Source organism: Crocodylus porosus, unplaced genomic scaffold (genome assembly GCF_001723895.1).
Source record: "Crocodylus porosus isolate Cpor-Errol unplaced genomic scaffold, CroPor_comp1, whole genome shotgun sequence".
NCBI lineage: Eukaryota > Metazoa > Chordata > Crocodylia > Crocodylidae > Crocodylus > Crocodylus porosus.
The window spans coordinates 1,987,493-2,012,402 of NW_017728943.1; the positions used below are offsets into that span (position 1 = coordinate 1,987,493).

The following is a 24,910-nucleotide window of genomic DNA, read 5'->3' on the forward strand; positions in this document are numbered from 1 at the left end:
TGGCCTCCTTAATAAACTTTTCTAAGATCTTCCCCAGGATAGAAGTCAGGCTAATGGGCCTGTAGTTAGCCGGATCCACTCTCCTCCCTCATTTAGTTCATTGGGTTAGCAGGACATACAAAGCAGGAGGACCTGAAGCAGGCAAGTTCAAAGCAATTAGATCCTTGCTAGGCAGGTCACTTCAGGCAACTTCCTAAAGGGTTAAAATGTACTTTATAGTTTTATAAGCTCATAGTCAAAGGAAATGCAATGCTCCAGAGAAAAAAAAAAGAACAGTGATACAGTCCCTTAAGCTAAGGCTTAGGTGGAATATAGGACTTGGAAGAATGCCATCGCTAACCAGCAGGTCCTCCCCATACATGCTTGCATCTTTACTAGACAGAGCTGTCCCTATCTGCACTTCCACTGCTCCCTCTCTCAGGCAGTGCAGCACCACCAATGGTCATCCTTCAGACCAGACACCCATCACACTCTTGTACCTCCATCTCTGCTGGCTTTCCTCTTCCAGTGGCCCAAGAAATTTTCTCCTCCGAGACCCTCCTTAAAAAACACCAGACAATTTCTGGGCAATGGTCGGCTAACCATTCAGCCCCAACTTGCCAAACAGGCCTTTAATACAGGTTACAGTATGAAGACATTTCATTATAAGCAAGTTTTTAATTAAAATCCTTGGAATAAGACAAACGTGAACACACTTTTTGATGCACCCCTCCATCTTCTCTTTTTCTATGTGTTCTCCAATTCAGAAAACCTTGTCTCTACAGTAACTTTCACACCAGTATTACCACATAAATTAAGATCCGAGGTCCTGTACAAGTTAGCCTCCTAAATGGTTGCCATTTTTACTGGTCAGTCTGACCTGGAGAAAGCTTAGCAATCTCAGCATTTTACTTTAGAAAAGTAGATGCCAAATTTAAGCCATCTGGTGCACAACCTATGAGCCAAGACCATTTGTTTCTCACTCCAGTAGATTCAAGGGCATGAATCATGTAGAAACGCTGTTCATGGGTCCCTGTGGAACTGAGAGTTTGGATTCAGAGTAGGGAAATTTTCTAGTTAATGTGGAGTTTTGAGCAGTCTTTACAGGAAACTGGAGCATCACACAGCACAGCATTGTGTACAGTGAACAGAAATAAACTTCAAAGTTTCCATGGAACCAATTCCGCCTTTGTAAGAACACAGGTTCTTGACAGTGTTGCAGCACCCGTGGAATTTTGATTGCACCAGTAATTCTCAGCCTGGTCGAACGGAGGGAGAAGGGGTGGATCTGGCTCCTATCTGAATAGGATCTTCAGAAAGGGGTGGTAATTGACCTGCCGTAACTGCACAAGCCACATCATTGAATAAAAATCATCATCCCTATAAGATTCTTATTTATAAGTCAGTCGAGGTGTGAGGATTTTGAAACACCAAGGCAGACATCTTTACAGTAGCCTCAGAACTGCTGTCTTGGCTCCTCTACTGCAGATCAGCTATGCATCTTAACAGAAGCTTTTTAAGGGACAGATTCAACAACTGCTCCTTATTTCATTTCAGCAGGATTTGAAGAGAAGAGAGCAGCTGCAAAATCAGACTTTGGGTCACTAAAGATTCTCTCTCCAACCCAGCATTTTGGATTCTGGGCGCACCAATCAAAAGCTCTGAAAACATAACTAATACTAGGGAAGCTGCCAGAACTAAGCATTTTTAAAAGCGTCACCCCCTCCTTCCTCTGAAGGCCAGCAGCCAAGCAACTCAAGAGCAACCCAGTAAGGCAATGCAAGGGATAAGGAAAAATCTGGTAACACAACAGAGCTCGACTCCAAGCTTCCAAAAGGATAGACTGCAAGTGTCAGATTAGGGAACGCCTCAAGATTGTCAATTAAGCTGTAGCTAATTCCTCATACCAGTTCCCACACATACAGGTGGTAAATTGAGGGTATGAACAGGGACAGAGGCGAACAGTACTGGACTTACATGCTGTACATGAAATTTGTGCAATAAGGGTGGGGGGTGGAACTCCCTTGAGCTGCTGCACTAAGAACACAAGGCCAGAAAGAAAGGACAGCTAGCAATTATAAGTCATAAATGGATTGTCAGAGGATTTTCAGCCTTCTAACCTTCAGAAAAACCTAGAAAGGAGCACTTAGTGCCATGTTACAGAACAGCCAAAGCCACAAAAGGGACTCATACCAAGCTAGCATACAGACATGCAGGCTGGCTTTTAATTTCAGTTAAGTTTTGCATTAATTTTCTTCCAGTGACAAACTACCATGTTCACAGCAGTCTCACTTCAGATTCAGATTTGTTCTTGTGCATGTGAATGTTGAAGGGAAGCAAGTGCTCAAGGAAACGTCCATTTATTTCATGCACTTGTTTCAAGAGTAAATTGGGCAAAACACTCATTTAATGGCTGCTCTGATCAATACTAATTTTGTCAGTGGCAAGAACAACACTGCTATCACTGTAAGCCTCAAAATAATGAAAGACAACACTTTAGGAATGGTCATTCTCACTTTAAAGCAGGGGTGGGAAAAATATGGCACTCGCCTATGGAGTCATTTTGCTTAGACAGTGGCAGGTCCCTCAGCCCTGCCAGGAGGCACCCCATCCCATGCCAGCCTGCAGCTCACCCTAGCATGGCTGTGCAACAGTGGCAGCCCCAGCCCCACCAGCTTGGTGTGAAGCATAGCGGTAGAGGGGCAGTGGCAGGAGCCCTGGTGAAGACACTGCATCTAGGGCCACATCACTACGGATACCATGTGCAGCCAGGTGGGGAGATGCGTCCGAGGCCTGGGACCAGTCCCCAGCCCTGGATACAGCACCCCACCTGGCTACGAGCAGTCTCCAAGGAGACTGGGCCCCGGAAACAGCATCCTCACTGGGGCTCCAGCTGCTACTCCCATGCCATGATGCCCTCACCAAGCCAGTAGGGCTGCAGGGTGCCACACTGGCATTCCAGGGCAAGCTGCAGGCTGACATGGGACAAGGTGCCCCAGTGCCACCCACCTCCCTGGGCCCAGTCCTGGCCTCCGCTGCCAAATGCATATGGGACACAGTCACTGCCAGATCCACTCCACTGCCTTGCCCACCTACACACCCTAGGCTGGGAAAAAGGAGAGGGGCTAAGTTCCCTCCCAATGGTGGGCTTGGCAGTGACATACAGCTGTCCTGTGCCACTGCCACCTCTGCTTGGCCTCCTGAGCCTCCTCCACAGGGGTCACACTCTTCCTCTCCCTCTTGTGGGTGTTGCAGCCTCCCCAGTGATGCCTAGTACAGCTTCCAACCCTCCCCTGGCCCTGCACTGTCTCTACTCCATGATCCCGGACCCAGCCCCAGATACTGCTCTAGGGAGTGGTGCGGGCAGGGTGCGCAGGCAGGTAGGGAGCTGTGTCTGGGGCCAGGGCCATGGGGCAGTGATAGCACAGGGCCAGGGTAGGGAAGAGCTGCAATCTGATCCCTGCATGCCCCTGCCTGAGGAACCTGTGCCCACTGCAGGGGCATGCATGCAGCAGATCATGGCTGACCCAGCCCCAGCTCTGCAATGTCATCATCCTGCGACTCTGCCCTCTGATCCCAGCCTTGCCTGCCCTTCCCACTCCTGAACATCATTCCCCAGGACACCATCCCACATAGGGAGTCTTGGTTAGTTGTTGCAGGGTGCTGCCCCAGCCTGCAACAGCTCACCAAAACAGCTTATATGGCTCTCGAGCCCAACTAATTGCTCACCCCTGAGTTAGAGGATGGGTTATAACAATCACTTCTCTAAGGCAGAGAAACAGCTAGGACATGAAACCATTTTAAAATGGTGGCTGTCAGGCCCAACATTTGGCCAACACACCTTTCTATTTGATAAGTCTGTGTAATCCTGTGGTTAGTCAAAAACAAGTGTTCCACTGCTCTTTTAGTGTTTCCTATAGTAAGAAAAATTCCAGCAGCAGTCTAGCACTGGTGAGCAATCCTACAAGTAAACCAGCAATTGCATGCATGGGAAGGAGGGATGGAGCAGAAAAAACACCCCGCATTTCTACATGCTGCAAAGAAGCCTCTAAGAAGGTCAGACTTGTATTTTTCCAAGAGGTTAAAAATAGAGCAGCAATACAGTTTTGAGACAAATAACGATTTATTACAAAATCAATTTAAATCATTACTTCTACATTGAGCCAAGTGACCTCTTTAATAGGATGAGCCATCCAATCTGAAATGACACACTTTTTTCCAGTTTTAGTTGTATATAGCAATGGGGCTTTAATCATGACCTATAGTCACCTTAAATGAGGCAAATGGTTGCAAGGGAAAGTCTGCTGCAACCCTGCAAATGTAGAGAGGAGCTCTGTTGAGCTCAAAAGGCCAAAGATCAAAAGTCACTATTTGCATATAACTGGAATGCACAGACAACACTTTAAACCTATCCCACAAGAACTTTAATGTAGTTTAAAAAACATCTTTTAGCTTAGCTCATTCTCTTTGCCCCTCTTCACTAACCACCCCCACAGATTTCCTTGTGCTGTATCTCACCTCTTCCACATTCTCCTATTTCTACTTCCTCAACTTCACACATTCAAGCAATCATTTAATGTACTTTTCCACCATAAAAGATTTCCCTCAGTGAACAAGCTGGGCAACTTTTCATATGTCACAGGTGTGGGAATCATCATCTCCCTAAGATCACCTCACTGGTTTAATTACAGCACAGATTTCCAAACTCCCCACAGCTGTAGCCTTAAGACCAGTGGCTCTCAACCAGGGGTGCCGCAGGGCACGTCACTCAATGTTAGCACTGGCAGGTGTGCAAGCATTATTCACAAGATAAACCCAGAGCTTCCAAAGAGGAATTCATCAAGTTAAAAACATTCTGACCTGTTGCGGTCTTCTGAAGTTCTCTGAAACAGGTGAATTGGAGTATTACTTTTCCATACTCAAAAAATCAAGTGAAAACCAAGAGCTGTCATTTTCCAAGGGGAGCCTCAAGTCTAAAAAGGTTGACAATTACTGCTCTAGGCGAGGCTACTTCCTTGATGCAGAGAACAAAGAAAATAACTATGAAAAGTATTGATATAACATTAATGAATGATATCCTAAGTGGGCCTTCTGGGTACCACCTTAATACAAACAATGACAGGGTGGTCCCAGTAAAACAATTCATCCTGGAGTATTTCACTCAGAGAAAAATTATTTTAAAAGCCTCTCAAGCACTTCTAATGTTATCAGAGGCTGCTGAAGCCTGCAACTTGTTTTCAGCTTCAGTCTCACAGTTGCAACGTCGGCCATCTGAAGAACTCTAAAGTAGTTGTGGCTGGTGCCAAAGGTGCTCCCCACTCAGCTTGAAGATGCAGGAAAAACGCAGGGCTTACAGGCCAAGTTCCACCAAGTGGACCAAATATTTACACCAAGATGCATTTGCTTCACACTTTGAGTGTAGCACCTGCTTCTAACAACTCAAAATTTAAATTTAAGCTTTGATTTAAACTGCAAACTAATTATGCTGCTGAAAAAGGAGGTTGTGCAAGGCCAACCCACAAGGACTGGTGTTATAATGCAACTAATCCAACAGAATCAGGACACTGGATATTTGACCCCTCATAAATTGACAGCCCCTTCTCTCTTCCCAACAGATATTTCTGTAGGAGATAGTACAGGTGGTGCAGCTTGAGCCATATGCTAGACAAGATCACTAGCTAGTTTGCTCTCCATCTTGCTTGGTTGATAGTGGCACTCAGTTCAGCATTTCACCTCCACAACACTTCACAGACATTAAACGACCCTCCCATCCATCCTAGGAGAGACTGAGCCTGGCTTCCATTTTAAGAGTGAAAGCTGAGCAGAGGTGAGCTGCTTGCAAAGATCCCTCCCTACAGCAAAACTAGGGTGAGAACATAAATACACATAGCTGGTGTCGAGCTACTAATCCAACCCTGGCAGCTGGCATGGTGCCGCTCTCTCATGCCCCTTCCTGCAACCAGCTAGGCACCTCATGCTTTCCCCTCTGAAGGGGTTGCACCTGAGGCAGTAAATGAGGCGAGGCCGGTTGGACAACGAAGATGAGGTGCAATGGGCTCTCGCATCAAGCAATTGCAACAGGAGCTTTCTTGCCCCAGCCTGAAGGGAAAGATTTGGGCAAACAACCCAGATGCCACACCACATTTGTGAGGCGGGGGGAGGGGGGCAGAGCCATGGACTAGGGCTGCCTCACATGCTTTGTTTACCGTGTAATTGAACGTGAGAAAAGTGCACGTGGGGGGCAGTGTGCGCGCGCGCGTGTGTGTAGAGGGCAGTCTGCATGTCCATATGTGTGCGCCTGTGAGAGGGGGGAGGAGAAGTGTACGTGCGAGAAAGACAGAGAGGAGCCAAGGAAGTATGTGTATGGGGGGGAGGGGGTCTGTGTGTCTACGTTTGTGCGCGTGCGTGTCCGTGTGAAGAAGAGAAAGCGTGTCCGCGTGGTACTGGAGGACACCCGTCGGGCAAGAAGCGCATAAGACAGTGCGGCGGGCCCGGCCGACGCCCCCCCCCGCGCGGCAGGGGGCGGCGGCCCGGCCGAGGTGGAAGGGGCAGGGGAGGACGGCCCAGCAGGGCTCCATCGGCGGGGCCGGGGGCAGCCGCTCGCGCCCCGCGGACCGCCCCCCGTCAATTACCTGCCCGGCAGCTGGCGTCGCCGCCCGCCCCGCGGCGCGGCTGCAGCTGGAAGGGGACGGTGGCTCTGAGCGGCTGCAGCCCCCCAACTCCGCCCCGGCAGCAGGAGCCCCCGGCTGCGCCCGCCATTCCTAGCCCCGAGCCCGCGAGCCCCAGCTGCAATAACCCCCGCCGTGCGTGGGCCCTTATCAGGACTCCGGGGGCCGAACTGTCTGACCGGCCGCGCCACCCATTGGCGGACGCGGCGGCCAGCTCCGCCCCCCGAACAATGGGAGCCCGTCGTATCCCTCGCTCGGCTCCGCCCCGTCCGCAAGCCTCGGCTCGGGGGAGGGTGGCCGCTCGCGACCAACCACGAGAAGCTATGCCGAGGGAGGTCCCGCCCCTTCTCCACGGCTCCATCAGAAGAGGAGGAAGTGCTAGCGGGCTACACCTCTTGGGCCGGTCAAGGGCGAATCATAAGGACGAGAGCTCCCTTCAAGGACCAATGACAAAGAGAAGCGAGACGAGAGCCCAGCCTTCTCCGGATCCAATCAAAGCGTCGCGCCAAGCCTCCACGCCTTCGCCCCGGCGACCAATCGGAACAGCGAAAGCTGTTTGTGTACTATCACCCCCCCCAACCCCGGGAGGCGGCCAATCAGGGGAGCGGGAGAGACTGGGCCCGCCCCTTCCCGCGCGTGTTCGTGCAGCTCTAAGCGGCGGGACCATGTGGAGGCGGAGGAGGCCGATGTCCCCCGGCCAGTAGCGGCGCGGGCGCAACTCCTAGGTTGGCTTCCGGTTCGTGCTCCTTCAGCCGTGGCCGAGCGCCAGCGCTGCTGGTCGGGGAGAACAGGCAGCGCCTCGGGTCGGGCGTTGGGGACCGGCAGAACAAAACGAGAGTGTCAACCTACAAAGCAGACGGGGAGCTTGGCCTGTCTCCCCCTTTAAAACAAGGAGACGTTAGTAGCTAAAAGCTCCTGAGTTCACGTAGTGCTGTGCCTGGCTATGCTTATCTTGACCAAATGTCTAGTGCCATCGAAGCTGCCCACTGGCAGCCACAGGCCTCCTTTAGTACAGCGGTGGTAGTAAAGCAAATCCTATTGCCAGCCATGCCTTTATTGACAAAAGCAGCTCAGGAAGTAATGGGCCTTACAATAGGAGGCCTTGGGTTGGCAGTTCAGGAAGATTTTACTAATAGTTCCTGCAGGGCCTGGAATAAAATGCAGGGGAAAGAAGCAAGAAGCGATTGTATATTGTCCTGATTATTCTGCTGTGTGAAGTCAGAGCTGAGAAATAATGTGGCTGGACTATTTTCTGAAAGGACTATATGAAATAAGTGATATGGAACAGTACCTGTTGCTGAAACTTACCATCTTGAATTGGATTTTTGGTGTAAAAAGGAATACTTGTTTCACAGTACTCCTTTAATTGATGTCAACAGCAACTCTGAGTAAGGATAAAAAGCAGCAGTGGGACTATTAGAGCCAAGGCATTCACATAGCTGTACCCAATTTCATTTTTTTCTACTGAAGGGTTCCCATGAGATGGTAGGTCAAGAGACTGAAGTACTTTGTTCACAATGCAATTGCAACTGACATCACAGCCTCCTTAACTGCTGTTCTTGCCCTTGAGCCTCTCTGAGCAACTACCACAGAGTTCAGATATGTCTGCAGTACCATAATGAGGACAGTGCACTGGTATGAGGCATACTTGCAAAGGAGGGGAAGCAACAAATCAAATAGAAGTAATTACATAGTAATGGGGGGGGGAAGGAAATGTTCTGCACATAACCTGCACTAGGCACCAAACTGCCTGGCTGTAGACCAGGTACAAATAGAGCTCTTTCTGAAGCAACTTGCCTACTACTAATTCTATACAGGTTTGCCTCACTTTATGCTGTACATACATTCCTAGAAAACAGTGCATAACTCAAATTTGTATAAAGGGAACCCACTTTACAATGTAACAAATAGGGATACGTTTCAAAACCTTGATTATACAGACCCCCAGACCCATTTCTACCACTTTAACAAGACACTTTTGGTACTCACCAACAGCAGACAATACACAAAAGCACAAGGCACTATCATAATGGGGATGGCAAGTACAGAAACACATGGTCGCAGACCATGAGTGAGGAGCACAAATCCACACAGGAGACTATATTTTGGTGCATGTCACTCCTACAATGCACTGCACAAAGCAGCTGACTGCAGGCTTCCACCACACCCATGGCATAAGAGTGAATTTACCTCACATATAACAAATCGTGGATATAGAAAGGGTCATTGCATAAGAGCAATTTCACACATACAGAACCTGCATAAAGTGAGGGAAACCTGTTGTCACCTCTTACTGAAATTCAAAAGTAGGGAATGGAAAGGGGGGTAAAAGCTTAAAAATCTTTTTAAAGATACCTATTCTTAGAAACCTTTTTTAATTAAGAAAAAAACAACACTCACAGGAGGTTAGAGCCCACTTAAGCCCATCTTTTGTACCATGTTTTATCACTTGCAATATCACATATTATACTTTAGTATTTTCTTACAAGGAAGTCATTTTTTCATGCTGCTAAGCATCGTGAAATAGCATAATGCCACATTAAAATGATCATCAGTACTTCCTAGCACTATACTCTCAGACAGAAATTGAAATAATAGTCTAAGCACTGGCATCCAGATACAGGTTTTTCAGTAAAACAAGCCAAATAAACCCCACAACCTAAGTTTGTTCAGGTAGTTTTACTAGCTGTTAAAAACAAAGATTTCTAAAATGGTTAGGCTGAGTTGTCACCTACTGGTACATAATGGGTTGCTATTTATGAAAAATATAGTGTGCAAGAACAGAAATACCTAAAACTCCTTTTTCCTCAGAATAATTTTCTGGCATTTTGTAATGGGAAAGAAAGACAAAAATCATTCCTACAGCATCTGTTAACTGCAGGAAATCCATTTCTTAAGATATTTTTCTGCATCTATTTTAAGGACTTGTAGAAGTGTTTTATGAACATTTCACTAATGAAAATACACTGTACAGTGCTTTGAAACAAACCATGATCCTTTCTGGATGAAGGCTTCTGAACATTAGCATTTTTTTTTGTTTATTTTTTTTAAAGAGTTGCCAAAACAGAAGCAGGAAGATTTAAGATGGAGGTGCTCAAGGTCTCTTGGCAAGTTAGCAGCCAGGAGTAGAATTCAGAAGGTCCTGCTAATGTCTCTGTTCAGTCCATGGTACGACACTACCTCTTACTATATGGCTGAGGTTGTCATAAGCACTCCATTTTAGGCTAACTCCATTTTAGTTGAAGTCAGGAGGATGCTTATAATTGGTCTTTAAACTAGAAAAACCTGCTGAGGAGCAATAATAAACCTGTATTATAAATTATTAGATGGACCACAGATTTTTTCCCTTTGTCTAGCTGATATCTGAGACTAAAGGCCTCCCCTACCTTAAAGTAATACAGTTTTAAAAATCGTGCTGGCTGGCAAGGAAGAGAAGAACAAAGGAGAAGCTTAAGAAGCTATTTTGGATTTATGCAGCTGCCACAGTGATAAGCATGGCATAAATACTTTCATTAGATGGGCTGGAAGTAAAGCTCTGTGGGCTTGGACGATAGATTAGGGCTGGTCTGTTAGGAAAGTGCAAACCCTTAGCATAAATAAACCATAGCTGAAGAAGACTGCACTTCAACTTGGAATAAAGGGTTTAATTCCTAGCCTAGATTTTAGGTTATGATCCAGCTCCTGTTACTATTGACTTCAGTGGGAGTTGAATCAGGCCTTTTGCCCCTGCGGTCCCAATCTTGTAGATTGAGTCCTATCCCATATTGAGAACAGCTTAAATTAAAGAGGTGTAGAACTGAATCTCCCCAAAATGTTTTTAAATTAAATTCATACGCCACAAGATACTCTGCCAGTTTTAAAACCTTATGACTACAGATACTGAAAAGGACTCAAATAAAAATGTAGAAAATGTACCAAGTCTCCACACTGTCATCTCTCCAGATCTCCATAAGGGGAGCCTGTCTTACAGTAGGGCCTTGAGAACAGGATGGTTAAGCAGAAAAGCCCCACGACATACTACACACAGAGATGCCTGGATAGAAAAGGAAAATCAAGCAACCACATATGGGGATAAGATGCATAGATCAAAGATTAAAGTACTGTTAAGATTTAGGATCAACCTTAACAGTACTTTATTTCAGCATCACCTAACTGCCCCAGCATTTCAGGTATCAAAATGTACAAGTATAATGCCACACCAAAAACAACATCCTGTAAATAAACCAAAAACATAGGGATAAGCTGATTGTGGCTAAATACACTGAACCAAATTTAGCCCCTGGTATAACTAACTGCAGTGGGTGGACTTGATTAATTCTGCTTTATGCTACCAGGTTAGTGTCTTTGTCTCCTCCTTAAGAGACAGAAACAAATATAGGAAGTAAAGTGCTATTTTAAGATTTAGTCAAACAGCATTAAGAAACTATCAACCTCACAAAACTCAGCTCAACCTACAAAAGTCAGTTGAGGGACGGACTCTGTACTTCATATCTCCATGGACAGTGGTACTGTAGGAATTCTTAAGTAGTGAATTTTTTAACCCAGAATCTCCCAGCAATGATACTCAAAACACAAAAGGAAGGTAGGTTTTGAAACACAACTTCATTATGAACTGAAAATGTTCTTCCTGTGCTATAAGGTTGAAGACAAGGTCGGGCCAGTTTGCTATGCAATGGCTTCTTCTTGTACCAGTTATCCACTTGCCATTTGTAGACTGGAATAATCCAATTCCCTGAAGATTGCTAGGAGTTCATTTTCTTGGAAAAATACTATTCAGTACAAAATGAGGCTTCAGTCCTGCAATTCTATGCATGCAGGCCCCATGCACTCACACAAAAGCCCAGGGATTTTGCATGGATGAAAGTTTTGCTCAGTAGAGTTAGACTGCAGAATTGGGATTGAGAAATGCACCCGATTCACATTCCTTCTCTCATTTGGACCAAAAATTTGAAAAAGCTCAACCCCCAGAGTAAGTACCAAGTTTTCCAAGTTGCTCAGAATTCAGAATTATTTTTAAAAAATGTGTTCAAGTGTCACAGTGTGATCTGCTGGCTGCCAAAAATCTAACCCACCAGTTGTGCCTGTTGAACATTTGGAAAATCGGGCCCTGAGGTAGTCTGAAAGTTTGGCTCTCAAGCTAACCTCATCTCTATTCCTTCCTGCAGTCTGAGCTATTCAAATGCAAAGGAGAAAGGGCCTTGCATTTCCCACGGCCTAGAAAAGCCTTTCACTATCTCTCTGCCTCTGACTTTCTGCCATTCTCAAGTAAAATTTGGAATCATCTTCTCTCTCTTTCTTCCATCTGAGTTTTGTAATAATACCATATGGCAAGGCTTGTATAAAAAGAATACTACACAATGTGCAGCTTAGTCCTATTCCAAGCTACAAATGTAAACATTTAATTTGACCAATCCTCACTGCAAAAGGCAGTTATAAAAACCTAGAGGCTCTTGCAGTTCTCCTCCCTGCCTACCCTGCAAGCAGATTCTCTCTTTTATGGATACAGACATTTTTCTGCTTCCAAATGGGTACAGTTGTAGGGGAGGAATGGTCTGTCCTACTACAATGGGTGTGGCAGGCCTATTTCATACACAAGCAGCAGAGACTGGGCAACTGTGGCTTAATTAGATAAAGAGATGAGTGGGGAAGGAGTGAGGTGGCAAAGCAGCTTGGGTTCTGTGCCAGCCTCACTTGAGAACAGCATTTTGGGAAAGGAGTGAGCATCTCCCCTAATGGCTATCACAGCAGTACAGTACTCCCTGTTCTCTTAAAATATCTTAATGCTCACCAGGCCAGGTGTTTCAATTTGCATGTCATCAGAGAGCAGATGGGGTAATGCTTAGATGTGAAGACTTCATTCAGCCCAGTCTCATTTTGAGGCAAATGCTCTTGTAAGGCGTGTGGTGCATACACTGTAATATTTCAGTTACTGAAGCAAAGCAACACATGCTATTTATCTTCTGATATAATCAGACAGGAGATAAGGGCTATGATTCTTGTTACTGGAGACAAAATGCTACTCCTGCCACCTTGTAAAAAATGTAATAGTTCCCTCTTGCTTAGTTAGGAATTCTGTGGGATGACTCCCTGTGCAGAAGTTCCCAAGATGCAGCACTAGGACCACATTCACAATACTATTGTAAGGTGGGGGGGGGGGCGAGGAATATTCTGAGACAGCAACAGCTTCCATTCAAAGAGAAATACAGGCTCTCAGTTCATCCAATACCTCATACCTGTACTGTAACTTCAGGTGCAGAAGACAATTTTGAACCTGTTGTCCTAGCAAACTGTACTGTCCCTTCTGTTCCACCAAAATGTAGGTATTAAAAGTACATTTGTGCTAAATAGTCTAATTTGGATTGTTGCTGGATTTATGTAAAAAAAAGTCTTCAAAAATAAGACTATTTTCTTCCCTGAAATAAGTCTTACCTCTTGAAAATCCACAGGGGCTAGTGAGAAAGGAACAGGAGATGAATGTGCTTGGCTAGGGACACTAAATATAAGAAAAAGGAAAAGGAATTACTATGGTGCACCTGGGTAAGAAAACAGCTCCAACATAAAAACCCAGTGAAAGATGGAATTATGAATGCCAGAGATGCAGCTACAGCTGTACTTTCTTGTTATGGTATCTAACTAGTAGCTTCAGTGCCCACCCCCAACCCTACTTCCCCAGGCTTTTAGACCTTTCCATTGAACCCCCAACACCTGCCATTGGACAACTAAACATGATTGGTTCTCCATGCTTCTGCTTCACTCTGACATGAGAGATTAGTACAAATGCATCTCAGTGATTGAACTGACCAACTTTCATGCTATAAATACAGTCAAGGAGGGTGGCAAGCTGCCATGGGATGGAATAGAGCTTTGCTACTTTGAGAAGCACCATTCCAGACTGAGTCTCCAATCTGACCTAGTTTTTTCTATATCCAGTTGTTTTTCCCTTCCCTAGATTCTTAACTAAGAATCTCCTGGGTCTGTGACCTTGTTCATTTGGGCATTGCTTGCTGCTGGCAACTCTTTCAGGCAGAGCTCCCCAAGAACAGCAGAACTGAAGTGTAAGTAGATGGTACAGACAGAGATCAAGCCAGTCACTGGCAAGGCTGACCACATCAGTTCTTAGTTCTCTCAAAAGGAGATTTTGCAGTTAGCCCACAATGGGACAGATTGTCAGCTATTAACCATCCAGGGGGCTACAGCCATCTTAATCTCAGCCAAACACTGAGCTTCCCAACATCATCCAGCCTGATATTGGGTACAGAAACAGGCATTTGTACGCTGAATATTCTGGTACGAAGCTCAAAGCTCTCTTTGAGAGCTTGCTTCCCACCCCCCCAATTTTTGTTTAAAAAAAAAAAAAAAATCACTATGCTGGCTCTGAATGTGGCAGAAGTAGAGCACTTACATTTTTCATGTGCTAGTTCCTAGATACTGCACTCTGTTATTGCAGAGAAAATGCAGTCATCTCCCCATTAAGGCGGTTTCTGAATCCTGTGCTGTAAGATAAAAGAAGCAATAGTCTTGTGATAGCCATAGGTTAAGAACCCAACTTTTATTTATCATGCTATATCTGCTTCTTCCCATTAATCTTGCCATTACAGCCACTGTAACCCTGCACAGGCAAGCAACAGTACAGATCTATAGCAGACAGCTATGCAGAGAGCCAACTACCCACCCAGATCTGTGTTCTCAGACTACCAGAAACCCTGCTGCCTCATTGGTCACAGAAAATGCAGCAGAGCTTCAGAATCTACCATATCTGTCCTGTGGCATGTGAAGTAGATTGCTGACCTAGTCAATAAACTCCAAACAGAAGCCTTTTTTAAAGACAGAGTATATTGTGTGCTATGCTAAGCACTTGCATTCTGAGTGTGTAGGAGAATCTATTTATGTGCAACAAGTCCCCCCACACTGCTTTGAGTCACACCTTTAAAAAACCCTCCATTACATGTCTCAATTCCACTATCTGCTCTTCTTCAGCTCTGTCAGTATTGCTTGAGGAACTGAAAAGCAAATGGAAAACATCTTAGGACAAAAAAAGATCTAGCTACAATTTAATAATTCTGGTCCATCACTCAAAATCTAAAACGAGATTAAGTAAACATCTTGCTGTTTATTATGGGTGGGATGGAGACCAAGCTTAGGTTTTAAGGGGCTGAGCATAGAAGTGATAGATCAAAGACATTTTTTGTATGAACCACTTTCTGTACTCCCTGTATCCTTGACCAAAATTCTTACTGTAAACTGCAGTGTAGGAATGCCTCATTCCCTCCCCAAGCCCCTAGAGATGGTTGCTTCAGGTGAACCAGGAGAATGCATCATGCATCTAAGCTATTTCAGTACCTGATCCTGATCACAGTGAGATCAGTGGCAGTTAATGCCATCTACTTCAATACAAGCAGAATACAACCCCTATCAAAAGCAAAGACTTATGACAGGGACAGCCTGCACTTAGTCATGGAGAGGCAGCCCCCTCCCCTTATGGAATGTAATACAGCAGAAAAGAAAACTGCATTCTAGAAGATTAACTGAGGTTCAGTATGGCTAATGAAGTAAAGGAGCATGTAAATGAGGGGCAGGGGCAACACCAATGACTGGAAGCCAGTCAAGCACTGAGGAATCAATCCTGGATAAAGGAGGGATTCAGAAATAAGAGAAAGGGCCTGGTAAAGGAAGCAGTGTGGCAGTGCTATAATTCAGAATGATCCATGCATGGATCCTGTTCCTAGCTCTACCATTGCCTCCCTTTCAGAAAAAAATCTGTTACTCTTCCTGTATCACAATAAAATGGCTCTAAATGTCACCCTATATTAGATGCTTATCTAAAGTTACAATGCTTTGTAGTTCCCTGAAGGGGTGAGGGGAGGTGTAAAGAGAGAAACTACATTACATACAAAGTGAAAAAACATAACTTGCTTAACAAAAAAAAAAAAAAAACTGAACAGTGGAAGACACATAAAAGCATTACATGCCTGGAATGGAGAAAATATTGTGTATGGCTTAATTTACAAGAGTTTATTTTTAATTAAAACTCTGGTCAACAGGGCATTAGCTGTTGGCCTGCTGATCAAATGGTGATGCCTTTGGTTGCTGGATACAAAGAAATTGCTAAGAAGTTAAATGTGCATTAATACTTTTTTGCTATTACTTTGCTTTATGTGGCACAGAAGTGTTATTTATCATGAAAGAAAGGTGGTCCCAGGAATTCTGTCTAGCAAGATGGAGTTCACATTACAAAAATAGCCCAACAACCCACAAAATTAGGAAATAATATAGAGCGAGCTGTTTTAGTAACTAGTAAAATTTAGTTATGGAGGAAAAAAAGTGGATATCAAAGGAAGAATACCACATTCAGCCCAGCTCAACAGTCTAAGAGTTCACAGTAGAAGTAATTTTTTTAAAGCCAGAAATAAACTGAAAAAAGAAAAACCTTTCAATTCCAGCTGGAACCTGGTCTTAAGGTGGCCATCATCCTGATGAGCATTTCTGGCACAGTGCAAGCAGAATGGAAAGCAGCATAATTGTTTGCTCATGTGCATTAATAATGGCTTGACAATAATAAGGTCTATAGCAGTGCAGCTAGTTATGCTCATTCAGCACTGCTCTGCCCTTCGTAGTCATGCTCATGGGTACAAACTCACCATCCCAATTTTGTAGCATTTTACCAATACAAAGTACATACAGATAGATGGTAGCAAATCAGAATGACAATGTTTTGCACACACTTTGTCCTAATGGGAATAACTTCACAAGGTGCAGGACGACAGTAAGATGGAGCTGCTGTTTAAGCAATAGAAGAGAGAAAGCCAGATTTTGCCTACAGTCATCCACCGACTTCAGGGACATGACCAGATATAATCTGTTCTTACAGCTTTTTTTACTAGTTATTATTCAGATTAGTTGAAAACTGGGTTACAGCCTCTACAACTGGTTGCCAACTTTACCAGAGTCAGTTTTAATGGAAAATAACTGCCCATGAGACAGGTTCAGAAATGCTTAGCAAGATTACATTTTTAACTTCACTTCCCACATGTCAGTGTCTTATTCTTGGTGACAAATGCTTCTTACCCTAATGAATGTTTGTGCCATTGGGCTGAATAAAGTGACCCGAGTTTTCCTTTAAAGAAGTGTGCAAAAGGACTTGATTGATTAGGAAAAAAGACCTCAACATCAGTGCCAGGCAGTTGGAAAGCACTGCTGCCTAGACTGGAAAGAATGTATTAAAAGGAGTAGGTCATAAATCCAAAATCAGCCAATATGATAGCAAACCCCCATTCAAACCTGAAGTTTGGTACAGCTGGGGCAAGGGAGGCATAAGAACACCTGGTCTAATAAGAAGGTTTTAACTCTATTTAAAAAAAATATTTGTGTTATGGCTTTATTTAATGAACTCGATTATAAGAGTAAGCACTTAGGGAGGGGGTAGGGAAGTGATTCAAGAAGTCTTGCTATATTCAGCTGTAGTTAAGTGAAAACTTTTCCGCTTTCAGCAAAACCCAGACTGGACTGCTTTCCGCTACACTAAAAAGTCAGCTGGGCCAAACTAGCTTGACCTTGTTCCTCGATGCCAGAAAATGCTGGCTTTAGTTGACTGCCTGCATGCCAGAGCCGCTGCAGAAAACTGACTGGAAGGATTCTTTTGGAGTTTACTGCAATACCTTTGTCCACCTAAAGCTAACTGAGTTCTGTAAACCTTCCAGCTCAGTAAGAGGTACATGGCCAAGACAGTCATTTAATATTGAAGCTTTTGAAGCTGTTGTTTACATTGCATGCCAGCATGCATTCAAATTCAAACTGGCTTGAAAAAAGGAAACTTGGGTTTGCCAGACAAGAAGATTCTGTGCCGTCCTGTGTTCCATGGGAGATCAGAGCAGGAGGGAATGAAAAGGGGCATCTTTCCATCCCAGCCAACTGTTTGCTGAAATGACTGTAGGCACATACTCCCAAAACCAAAGTCCCCTTTGCATGCAACAGATGATGAATATTTTAATGGCTAAATCCACTAGAATAGTATATTGTGATGATAAAGAAACAAATCCAGCAGTCTAGATGGTCTTTACCACTGCTACAGTCTACCTGGGTTATACAAGTTCACTCACATTATGTTTGACCCAGAAATGAACTAAGACCTCTTGAGAAGTTCTTGGCACCTCTGATTTCAGCATAAGTGGAGGCTAATGCATTTGCAGGGCCATGCATATTGTTATGAAATCTCATCTCCCCTTAGTCCAAACTAGATTCTCTACTACCTTGCACTTCCCAGCATTCATTTACACCCATGCAGAAGGGATGTAATATGCTACCAAATCAGAATTCCACCAACACAAATGCCACCAACGCAAGATTCAAGGCATAAGAAGCAGATTCAAGATGCCTAGTCAGCTGCGTCCAGTTGGCAGCATCAAGGCCTCATCATCTCTTACTGCAGTGCTGCTTTTGTAGAAGATGGTGACCACTTGTCACGTACAGCTTGATCTCAGCAGGGAAAGAAGAGCTGAATGTGGAAACTGTCCTCGTATGTGCTTGGGTTGAGAAGCTTTTCTGATGCTGCTCTGCTGGCCAGAGGTTTTGGCCAAGAGAAGAGAAGGACAGATTTTAAAAATGGAACTCTAGGAAGCTGGAACAAAATGCAACTGCAACCATCTGGTACACATTTAGGGAATTTGCGTAAGCAGGAGTGGGAAGCCTGTAGCCACTCCATATTCATAGCCGTAATTCACTGCTGTAACTCAAGACCATAAAAATATAGAGATAATGAACAATCGGTGAGGTTTGGTCTACGTGGCTGTTACACTAGAGCTTTGGGTAAATCACTTAATACTCTCATAGTAAGTATGGGAGGCCTCTTGCCCTAACCACTATCTATCAATGGCCCTGGTTATTACAAAGGCAGGTTTTTCTGATCAGATGAGCTACAATGTTTTACCAACAGAGCTTTCTTCTTTGATGCCCTTTTAGTTGCTTGTGCTGCTGAGATATGGACAATAGATCACTTTCAGACTCATTCAGGTAACATTACTGCCCAAGTCCCATTGGTTTTCCAAGACCATTTATGCTCCTGAAGCCTAGAGCAGCGGTTCCCAAACTGATAGATTGCACACTGCCAATTTAACATGATACAACCTTAAGTATCACCAGCAAATTTTTCAGTTCAACCTCAAGTACCATCAGCAAATTTCTGTCATATAAATTATAATAAATCTGTTAATGCGTACCACTGACGGGGTGTCTGCATACCAGTGGTGGTAAGCATACCACAGATTGGGAACCAGTGGCCTAGAGCAAAGGCATTTAGAAGTCTTACTCCTAAGCAAAGTGATGGGAGTTAAGCTCCTAAGTACTTCTGAGTATGTAGGCACTTAAGTGCCCAAGTCACATTTCTATTTTCACTCTCCAAAACTAAGTCAACTAGGTACTTCTAAAAACACCACCCAACATGACTCAAAAGTTATTCATTCTGGGCCCTCTTCATAAGATTCAGACCTGGTTAATGGAATAAAGCGCATCTCAAGAACCTGATAAATCCTTCGGTAAAAAATGTTTTTCCTTCATAAATAAATAATTCAACTCTCATGTGTGGAGGCAGATCTAGCCCCTTTAACTTCAGCGTTTCAGAGTGACATCTTGTGGTGAAGTCAAGTCAGAGTGAATGCGACACTGTCAAAGCACTGTTCCTAATTCAGAGGTGATGAAGGTAGCCCTGAAAAACAGAGATGATAAAAGCACCATCTTCATTTTAGACCCAGCCCACAGTTCTGTATGCAAGGAAATTTATTTAAACACAATTCACAGAAACAAAAAAGCAAAAGGAAATAGAGCACCACCCTATGTCCTCTTTTAAATGCATTTTTTAAAAGTCACTCAGTCTGCTTGTGTAAAAGACTGACTGCACTAGGTTGAGACAAGCACAATATGGGTAGGTACGCACACACACTTATATCATCATCTCTCTGCTACTGACCTTCAAAGCTGATCTGTAGCTCTTGGGCCCCTCCCCCACAACTTAACAAACGTCAGCAATGCTGGTGTTTTTGTGATATTGATCCCTGTTCACTAGGACCTGGACAGGAATTTTAGGAATATTCCAGAAACAAGTCACTGAATAGCCATCAGATTTTACCCTCCTCCTGCGATTCCAATCTTGGACTGAATTTTGAACTAGCAAGCTAAGTTGCAACCATTTCTACATCTCATTAAAAATCCATTGAATCACCCTGCCCCTAAAATTAGCACTAATGTAGATGCACACATGTGAGAAAGATTCTGGTAAGCTGTTGAACAAACAAACACTACCCAATCCCATACTCTTCCCAACAGGGGATGAAGCAGTTTGGCAACAAGGGCAACCATCTGCTTTTCTCATCAGGTTCCTGAACAGAATTTACAGGCAGAGAATATGTCCTTCTTTCCCCCTCCCCTCCCACCTTTTGTTAAAATAGGGGTATAAATCCATTTCCTTTAGATCACCTTTGTACTTAAAAAAACAATCAAGCCATAAAACAGTTATGGGTACAGCATACTGAACCACGGGATACTCTTTCAAGTTTTATCACCTCTAACAAAGTTACGGAACGGTATGTGTTTAAGTTTCAACATCTGTCTTCTGTAACTGAGTGTATATTCACCTTAGTCAAATACTTTGGAGATCCCCAACTGAATAACCACGGTGCAGAATATTGATATAGATTGCAGCCTGCTAAACAAAGGATCACAAGAACAGACTTTCCATTTGCTCTGAGTGCTAGGGATATGTACAGGTTTGGGTCCTTTAATTCTAAGTGAATGCTAACTCCAAAATTAAAGAGTAAGGAGAGTCTAATAAACTACTATAACCATAGAGTTTGTTGCTTAAAGATTTCTGTCACCATAACAACAAAATGCAACTATAACAATAAAGCCAGGGCCATCTTAAATATGGAAATGAAGGTCACAAAATGTCCTTTGTTCTCAACTAAACTTTTGTCTCTAGGGAGAAATGAGGGATGTACTAAAACCGGGAAGCACACAGCAATTTTATGAGCTATTTTCAAAATGTTGTTAGTTTGCCATTTAGCTCCAGTGGTTATTTTTAACTTTAGCTAAGCAACTGGAATGAACGCTGGTCATGGTTGGCTCATCCGCTCCATTTATTCAGTAATTTCCCTTCTGCACTTGCACGCCCTGTGAAGTATGCAACGTGACATTTGCAAGAAGTTAACTTGAGTATCATTTTAAAAAATCAAAAGTAATAAAGTATTTCATTTGTATATCACTTTTCATCCAGATGGTCTTGGAAGACTTAAACTGTAACTGATATGCAAGCTATAAAAAGAAACCACCAAGTCACTAAAATGTAGTTACTGGCTGGCTGTGACAGTGTTTAACAATGCACAGAAACATTATACTACAGTTTAGTAAAGTCTTCTTTATCCAACTGAAGCTGTAAGGAATTGGCAAGAGAATATGCCTACCCATGTTAGAACTGAGCCAAAAAATTGAAAATTCATACCTCCACACTTCTCCTGCAAAGACAGAAAGGTGCTATATGGTGTTAAATGATCAGGACTTTTCTAGACTGCTATACCTTTTCAAATAAATCAGCTGTCTTTATTACAAAAAAACCCACCCAGCTTGAGAACCTTGGAAATATGAAATCCTCCAAATCTGATATATTACAATTTTGGGGGGTGAAAAAAAATGCATTTTCCATTTTGTGAGGTTTAAGGTTCAGAAGAGATGGGTAACTCATCAGTATACACTTTAAGGCACTAGCTTACACAGGAAAGGTTTGCTGGTATAGCTCTCTTGCCAATATGACTTCTAATCATTCCCCAAATGAAACAAGCTATTATTATGCCATGTTACCATAGTGCTGAGAAACTCTAGTTATGGGCCAGGACCCTGTTGTACTACTGGCAAACAGACTTCATTGCCAGAAAAAATACTGTCTACATTAGAGCTTCTAGCCAATATTAAAAAGAGAGAGAAAGAGTGACAGAAAGAGTTTTAAAGAGTTGCAGTCTTATGTATTATGCTGCCAGAAGTTTCTACTGTGGACTATATCTTATTTGAAATGTCTCACAAAGCTGTTGTGAGACTTTCTTTGAAGCACTTTGAGATCTTTAAACTGACAGAGAGTTGTAGAGCACAACATTATCTGTTATTGTAGTAGGAATAAGCAAATGCTTCACTAAGCTTTTAGCTTATCTGTTTTCCTACCCCATTAAAAAAAGAATGTCTGTAGCTGCATAAAAGACAGAACAAGGAAGATGAAAAAGGATGCAACTTAAAAACCTGCCATTCTTTTTTTCCCCCCATTGTTTCTGGCTGGCGCACTAGTTTTCTGAGAGTTACTCACTGGATTTGTAACATTAGAATATAAAAAAGTAAAGTTTGCATCATTAAAAATATTCAGCTGTACTATGCTCCATTAGGCTAATTCTAAAGAACATGAAACAAATACCAATTTAAGCCTATAATCCATATAGGAAGTAAATGTAAAAAGTATTTAAAAAACAAAGGAGGTTGTTATTTTGGTTCCTTTCTCTGCCCTCTAAAACTCTGTAACTTTGGGTAAAACTGTCAACAGTATCTGGTGACTGAAGTCCTCAACTCCCATCAGCTTGAAAGGAGACTTTCACTCCTACTGGGACTTATGAGCCCGAGTCGTTTAAGCTGCCAAATTTTATTTGTGTGTACTCCTCCAACAAGAACTGCAGACACAGGCCTCTATGATACTGAGTTCATTGCTGTATCGGAGGCCTGTGTTTGTACAACCTATTTTTGTGTGAAAGAAGAATTACATTCTTGTTACAGATAGGTACAAATGAAAACCACAAAAGCCTGGAGCAAAATTGGATACTTTTCACGCCTCATGCATGTTACTCTGCTTTTTGAAATTACTGTGAATACTCAATTTTAAAAAAAAGGGGGCTTAATACATCTGCAGCCTGGTTATCCTTCCTCTAAGCCAATGTTTCTCAACTTGTGGCTCATAACCCAAAACTGAGTGGCAAGATTTTATGAAAAGGTTGCAAACAAACTTTAAAAATGCAGTTCCAGCCTGCAAGAGGCTGCTTGGGGCCCCCCATGCCCGACACCCTCCCCTACCCCACACACTAGGGGGGTTGGAGGCAAGGGATTAGGACTGAGGGTGCTGGGTCAGGAATGGCCCTTGATGCTTACAAATGGGTCCCACTACAAAAAAGGTTGAGAACCACTTCTCTAAGCTGATTCTCCTACTAGATAGTCCACAGAACATTTGCTAGTGGCCCACGCTACTTTTCCTTCAAAGACAGAAAAGTGCTATGTGGTCTTTCTATATTTGTTTCTGCACAATAAGCCACATCCAGGACTTTCCCTGGTATTTATTGAGACAGTGCTGCAGATGTCAAAGAGGTCCTATTAGAAGCAAAGAAGGGAAACAGCCACATGCTTAGGACCAGGAAAAACAGCCTGGAGGCAAAGCCACATGGCCCACACCAGGCAGGCACTTGTGTAGCCTGGGGACAGCCTCGCTCCTTCCTCCTCCTCAGTGCCAAGAAAGAACCTGACTGTGGTATCCCAGCAGTCAGCCCCAGTACAGCCAGGTTTATGATAACTATTGTATTTGTACAATAATTTCAACCCTCGTACCATGTATGATCAATAAAAGTAAGTGTTCAAAATGTACAATAATTTTTCAGGCTGCTAATTAATGCAGCATATGCAAAAGCCAAGTCACTCTCAGAGAGTCTTAACCGACTTTTGGGTTTGCTATCAGCACTTTCTTACGACTGCTTGCCTCAAAATAAAGATTTATTATTATTATTATTGTGTTCCAGGTCAAATTAGCTAAATCAGTTCCAAATCCTATTGACTGAGCAGAACTCAATCGTTCAAGTCCATGTGGTGCTACCACCGATAAGTATCCTCCATGCCAGATCTTCAGATACTCACAAATCCACTGATAGGCACCCTGTGTGTAAGCCCAAGCCCAGAGATCTTGGGGTTCAGATACCCCTGGGGGGTTTTTTTAGTTTTCTGTATTCCCAGTCAAATTGGCCAAATCAATTCCAAATCCATGAGTCAGTCCAAAACCATAAGTGGCCCTACCACCAGCAGCATCCCCCACCTCCATCCAGGGTCTCACATGTTCCCAAAACCCTTGGTGGGCATCCTACTTGCAGGCCTATGCCCAGAGGCTTGGGTGCCCCTGAGCTTCGCCTGCCCCCCAACCACAAGACCCGAAAAGCAAGCCGGGGAGGCGTCCCCCATTTCCATAAAGTGGGCATAAAGCCAAGGTTAATTATGCATTACCTATGCAGGTACTATCCCATGCCAGCAGAGCGGTCTTCCCCAGGAGTGACTAGGAAGCCACCATGGTCATCATGGAATTTCCCCTAGAAAAGCATAGGCTATGCTAAATCTGAGCCTTCAAGAGACTGAAAAGCAGTAAGTACATGTCTACGTTTGATCTGAGCCTCAAAATAACAAAATACTTCAACTTTGATGACCCCGTTCTCACTCACTCACTAGTGTTAAAATAAGCCTTATTATTGACTTTATATTGCTCATTTGCATGCTTTTGTATATCTATTTGCATATTTTTCAGCAAATACGATCTTTTTTTGAGCTTCCGATACCATAATGTCATGTTTAAGACCCGGCAAGGCTGCTCAGCCCCTGCCCCACACCCCTCACCGCCCAGCGGGTAAGGCAGCGCCAAGGATCCTGCTGTTCTTCCAACCGGGAACCCACACTTTCCCCGAACAGCATGTGACCAGGAAGCGGGAGGGCGCGGCCCGCGCTGCCCACAGAAATACCAGGACGGCACCTTCCGCTTCCCAGGGAGCCGCCCGCACTTACCCGCGGCGCTTCGAGGCCGCACGAGCCCCTCGGTGTAGGTTCCGGGGTCCCCCACGCACACAGGCTGCGGCTGCGCTGGGCAGTGGGAATCGCCTAAGTAAACCGCTCATTGCTTCTAACGAAGGGAAGGCACCAGATGGGGGAGGGGGAACACTTCCGCCAGAATACAAGATGGCCGTCCAGAGCCAAGCTAAAGTTTGCCCTCGCCCGGCACAGCGTCTAGACTCACGGGTGAACAACCTGCCCCAACCCAAGATGGCCGCCTACACCTTCAAGTCTTCAGTAGACCCCGTCAGTCGCCTCGTTCCCAGGACCACGGCGGCCTCCCGTCCCCTCGGAAACGCCAGTACCCAAAACCAAAATGGCCGCCGCAGCGTCGTTGTCGCGGAGCCCGACACCTGTCCAAGCCCAAGATGGCGGCGCCCGCTGGCGTGAGGCTC

The 24,910-nt window shown here is 44.2% G+C and overlaps 1 protein-coding gene and 1 long non-coding RNA gene across 2 annotated transcripts in view; both read right to left on the reverse strand.

The window, feature by feature from the left end:
• Nucleotides 1-4,946, reverse strand: part of FAM117A (family with sequence similarity 117 member A) — a 28,975-nt gene extending 24,029 nt beyond the window's left edge. Inside the window, 2 exon segments of the mRNA XM_019548425.1 lie at nt 4,840-4,903; nt 4,905-4,946. Coding sequence (XP_019403970.1) covers nt 4,840-4,903; nt 4,905-4,931 — 91 coding nt within the window. The 5' untranslated portion in view covers nt 4,932-4,946.
• A 6,268-nt stretch (nt 4,947-11,214) lies between these two features.
• LOC109318936 lies at nt 11,215-24,821 on the reverse strand. Its single transcript, XR_002103351.1, has 4 exons — nt 24,471-24,821; nt 19,160-19,344; nt 14,050-14,140; nt 11,215-13,140 (listed from the first exon to the last, which is right to left on the reverse strand). It is a non-coding gene; the product is annotated as an uncharacterized LOC109318936 (long non-coding RNA).
• Nucleotides 24,822-24,910: the final 89 nt, after the last annotated feature.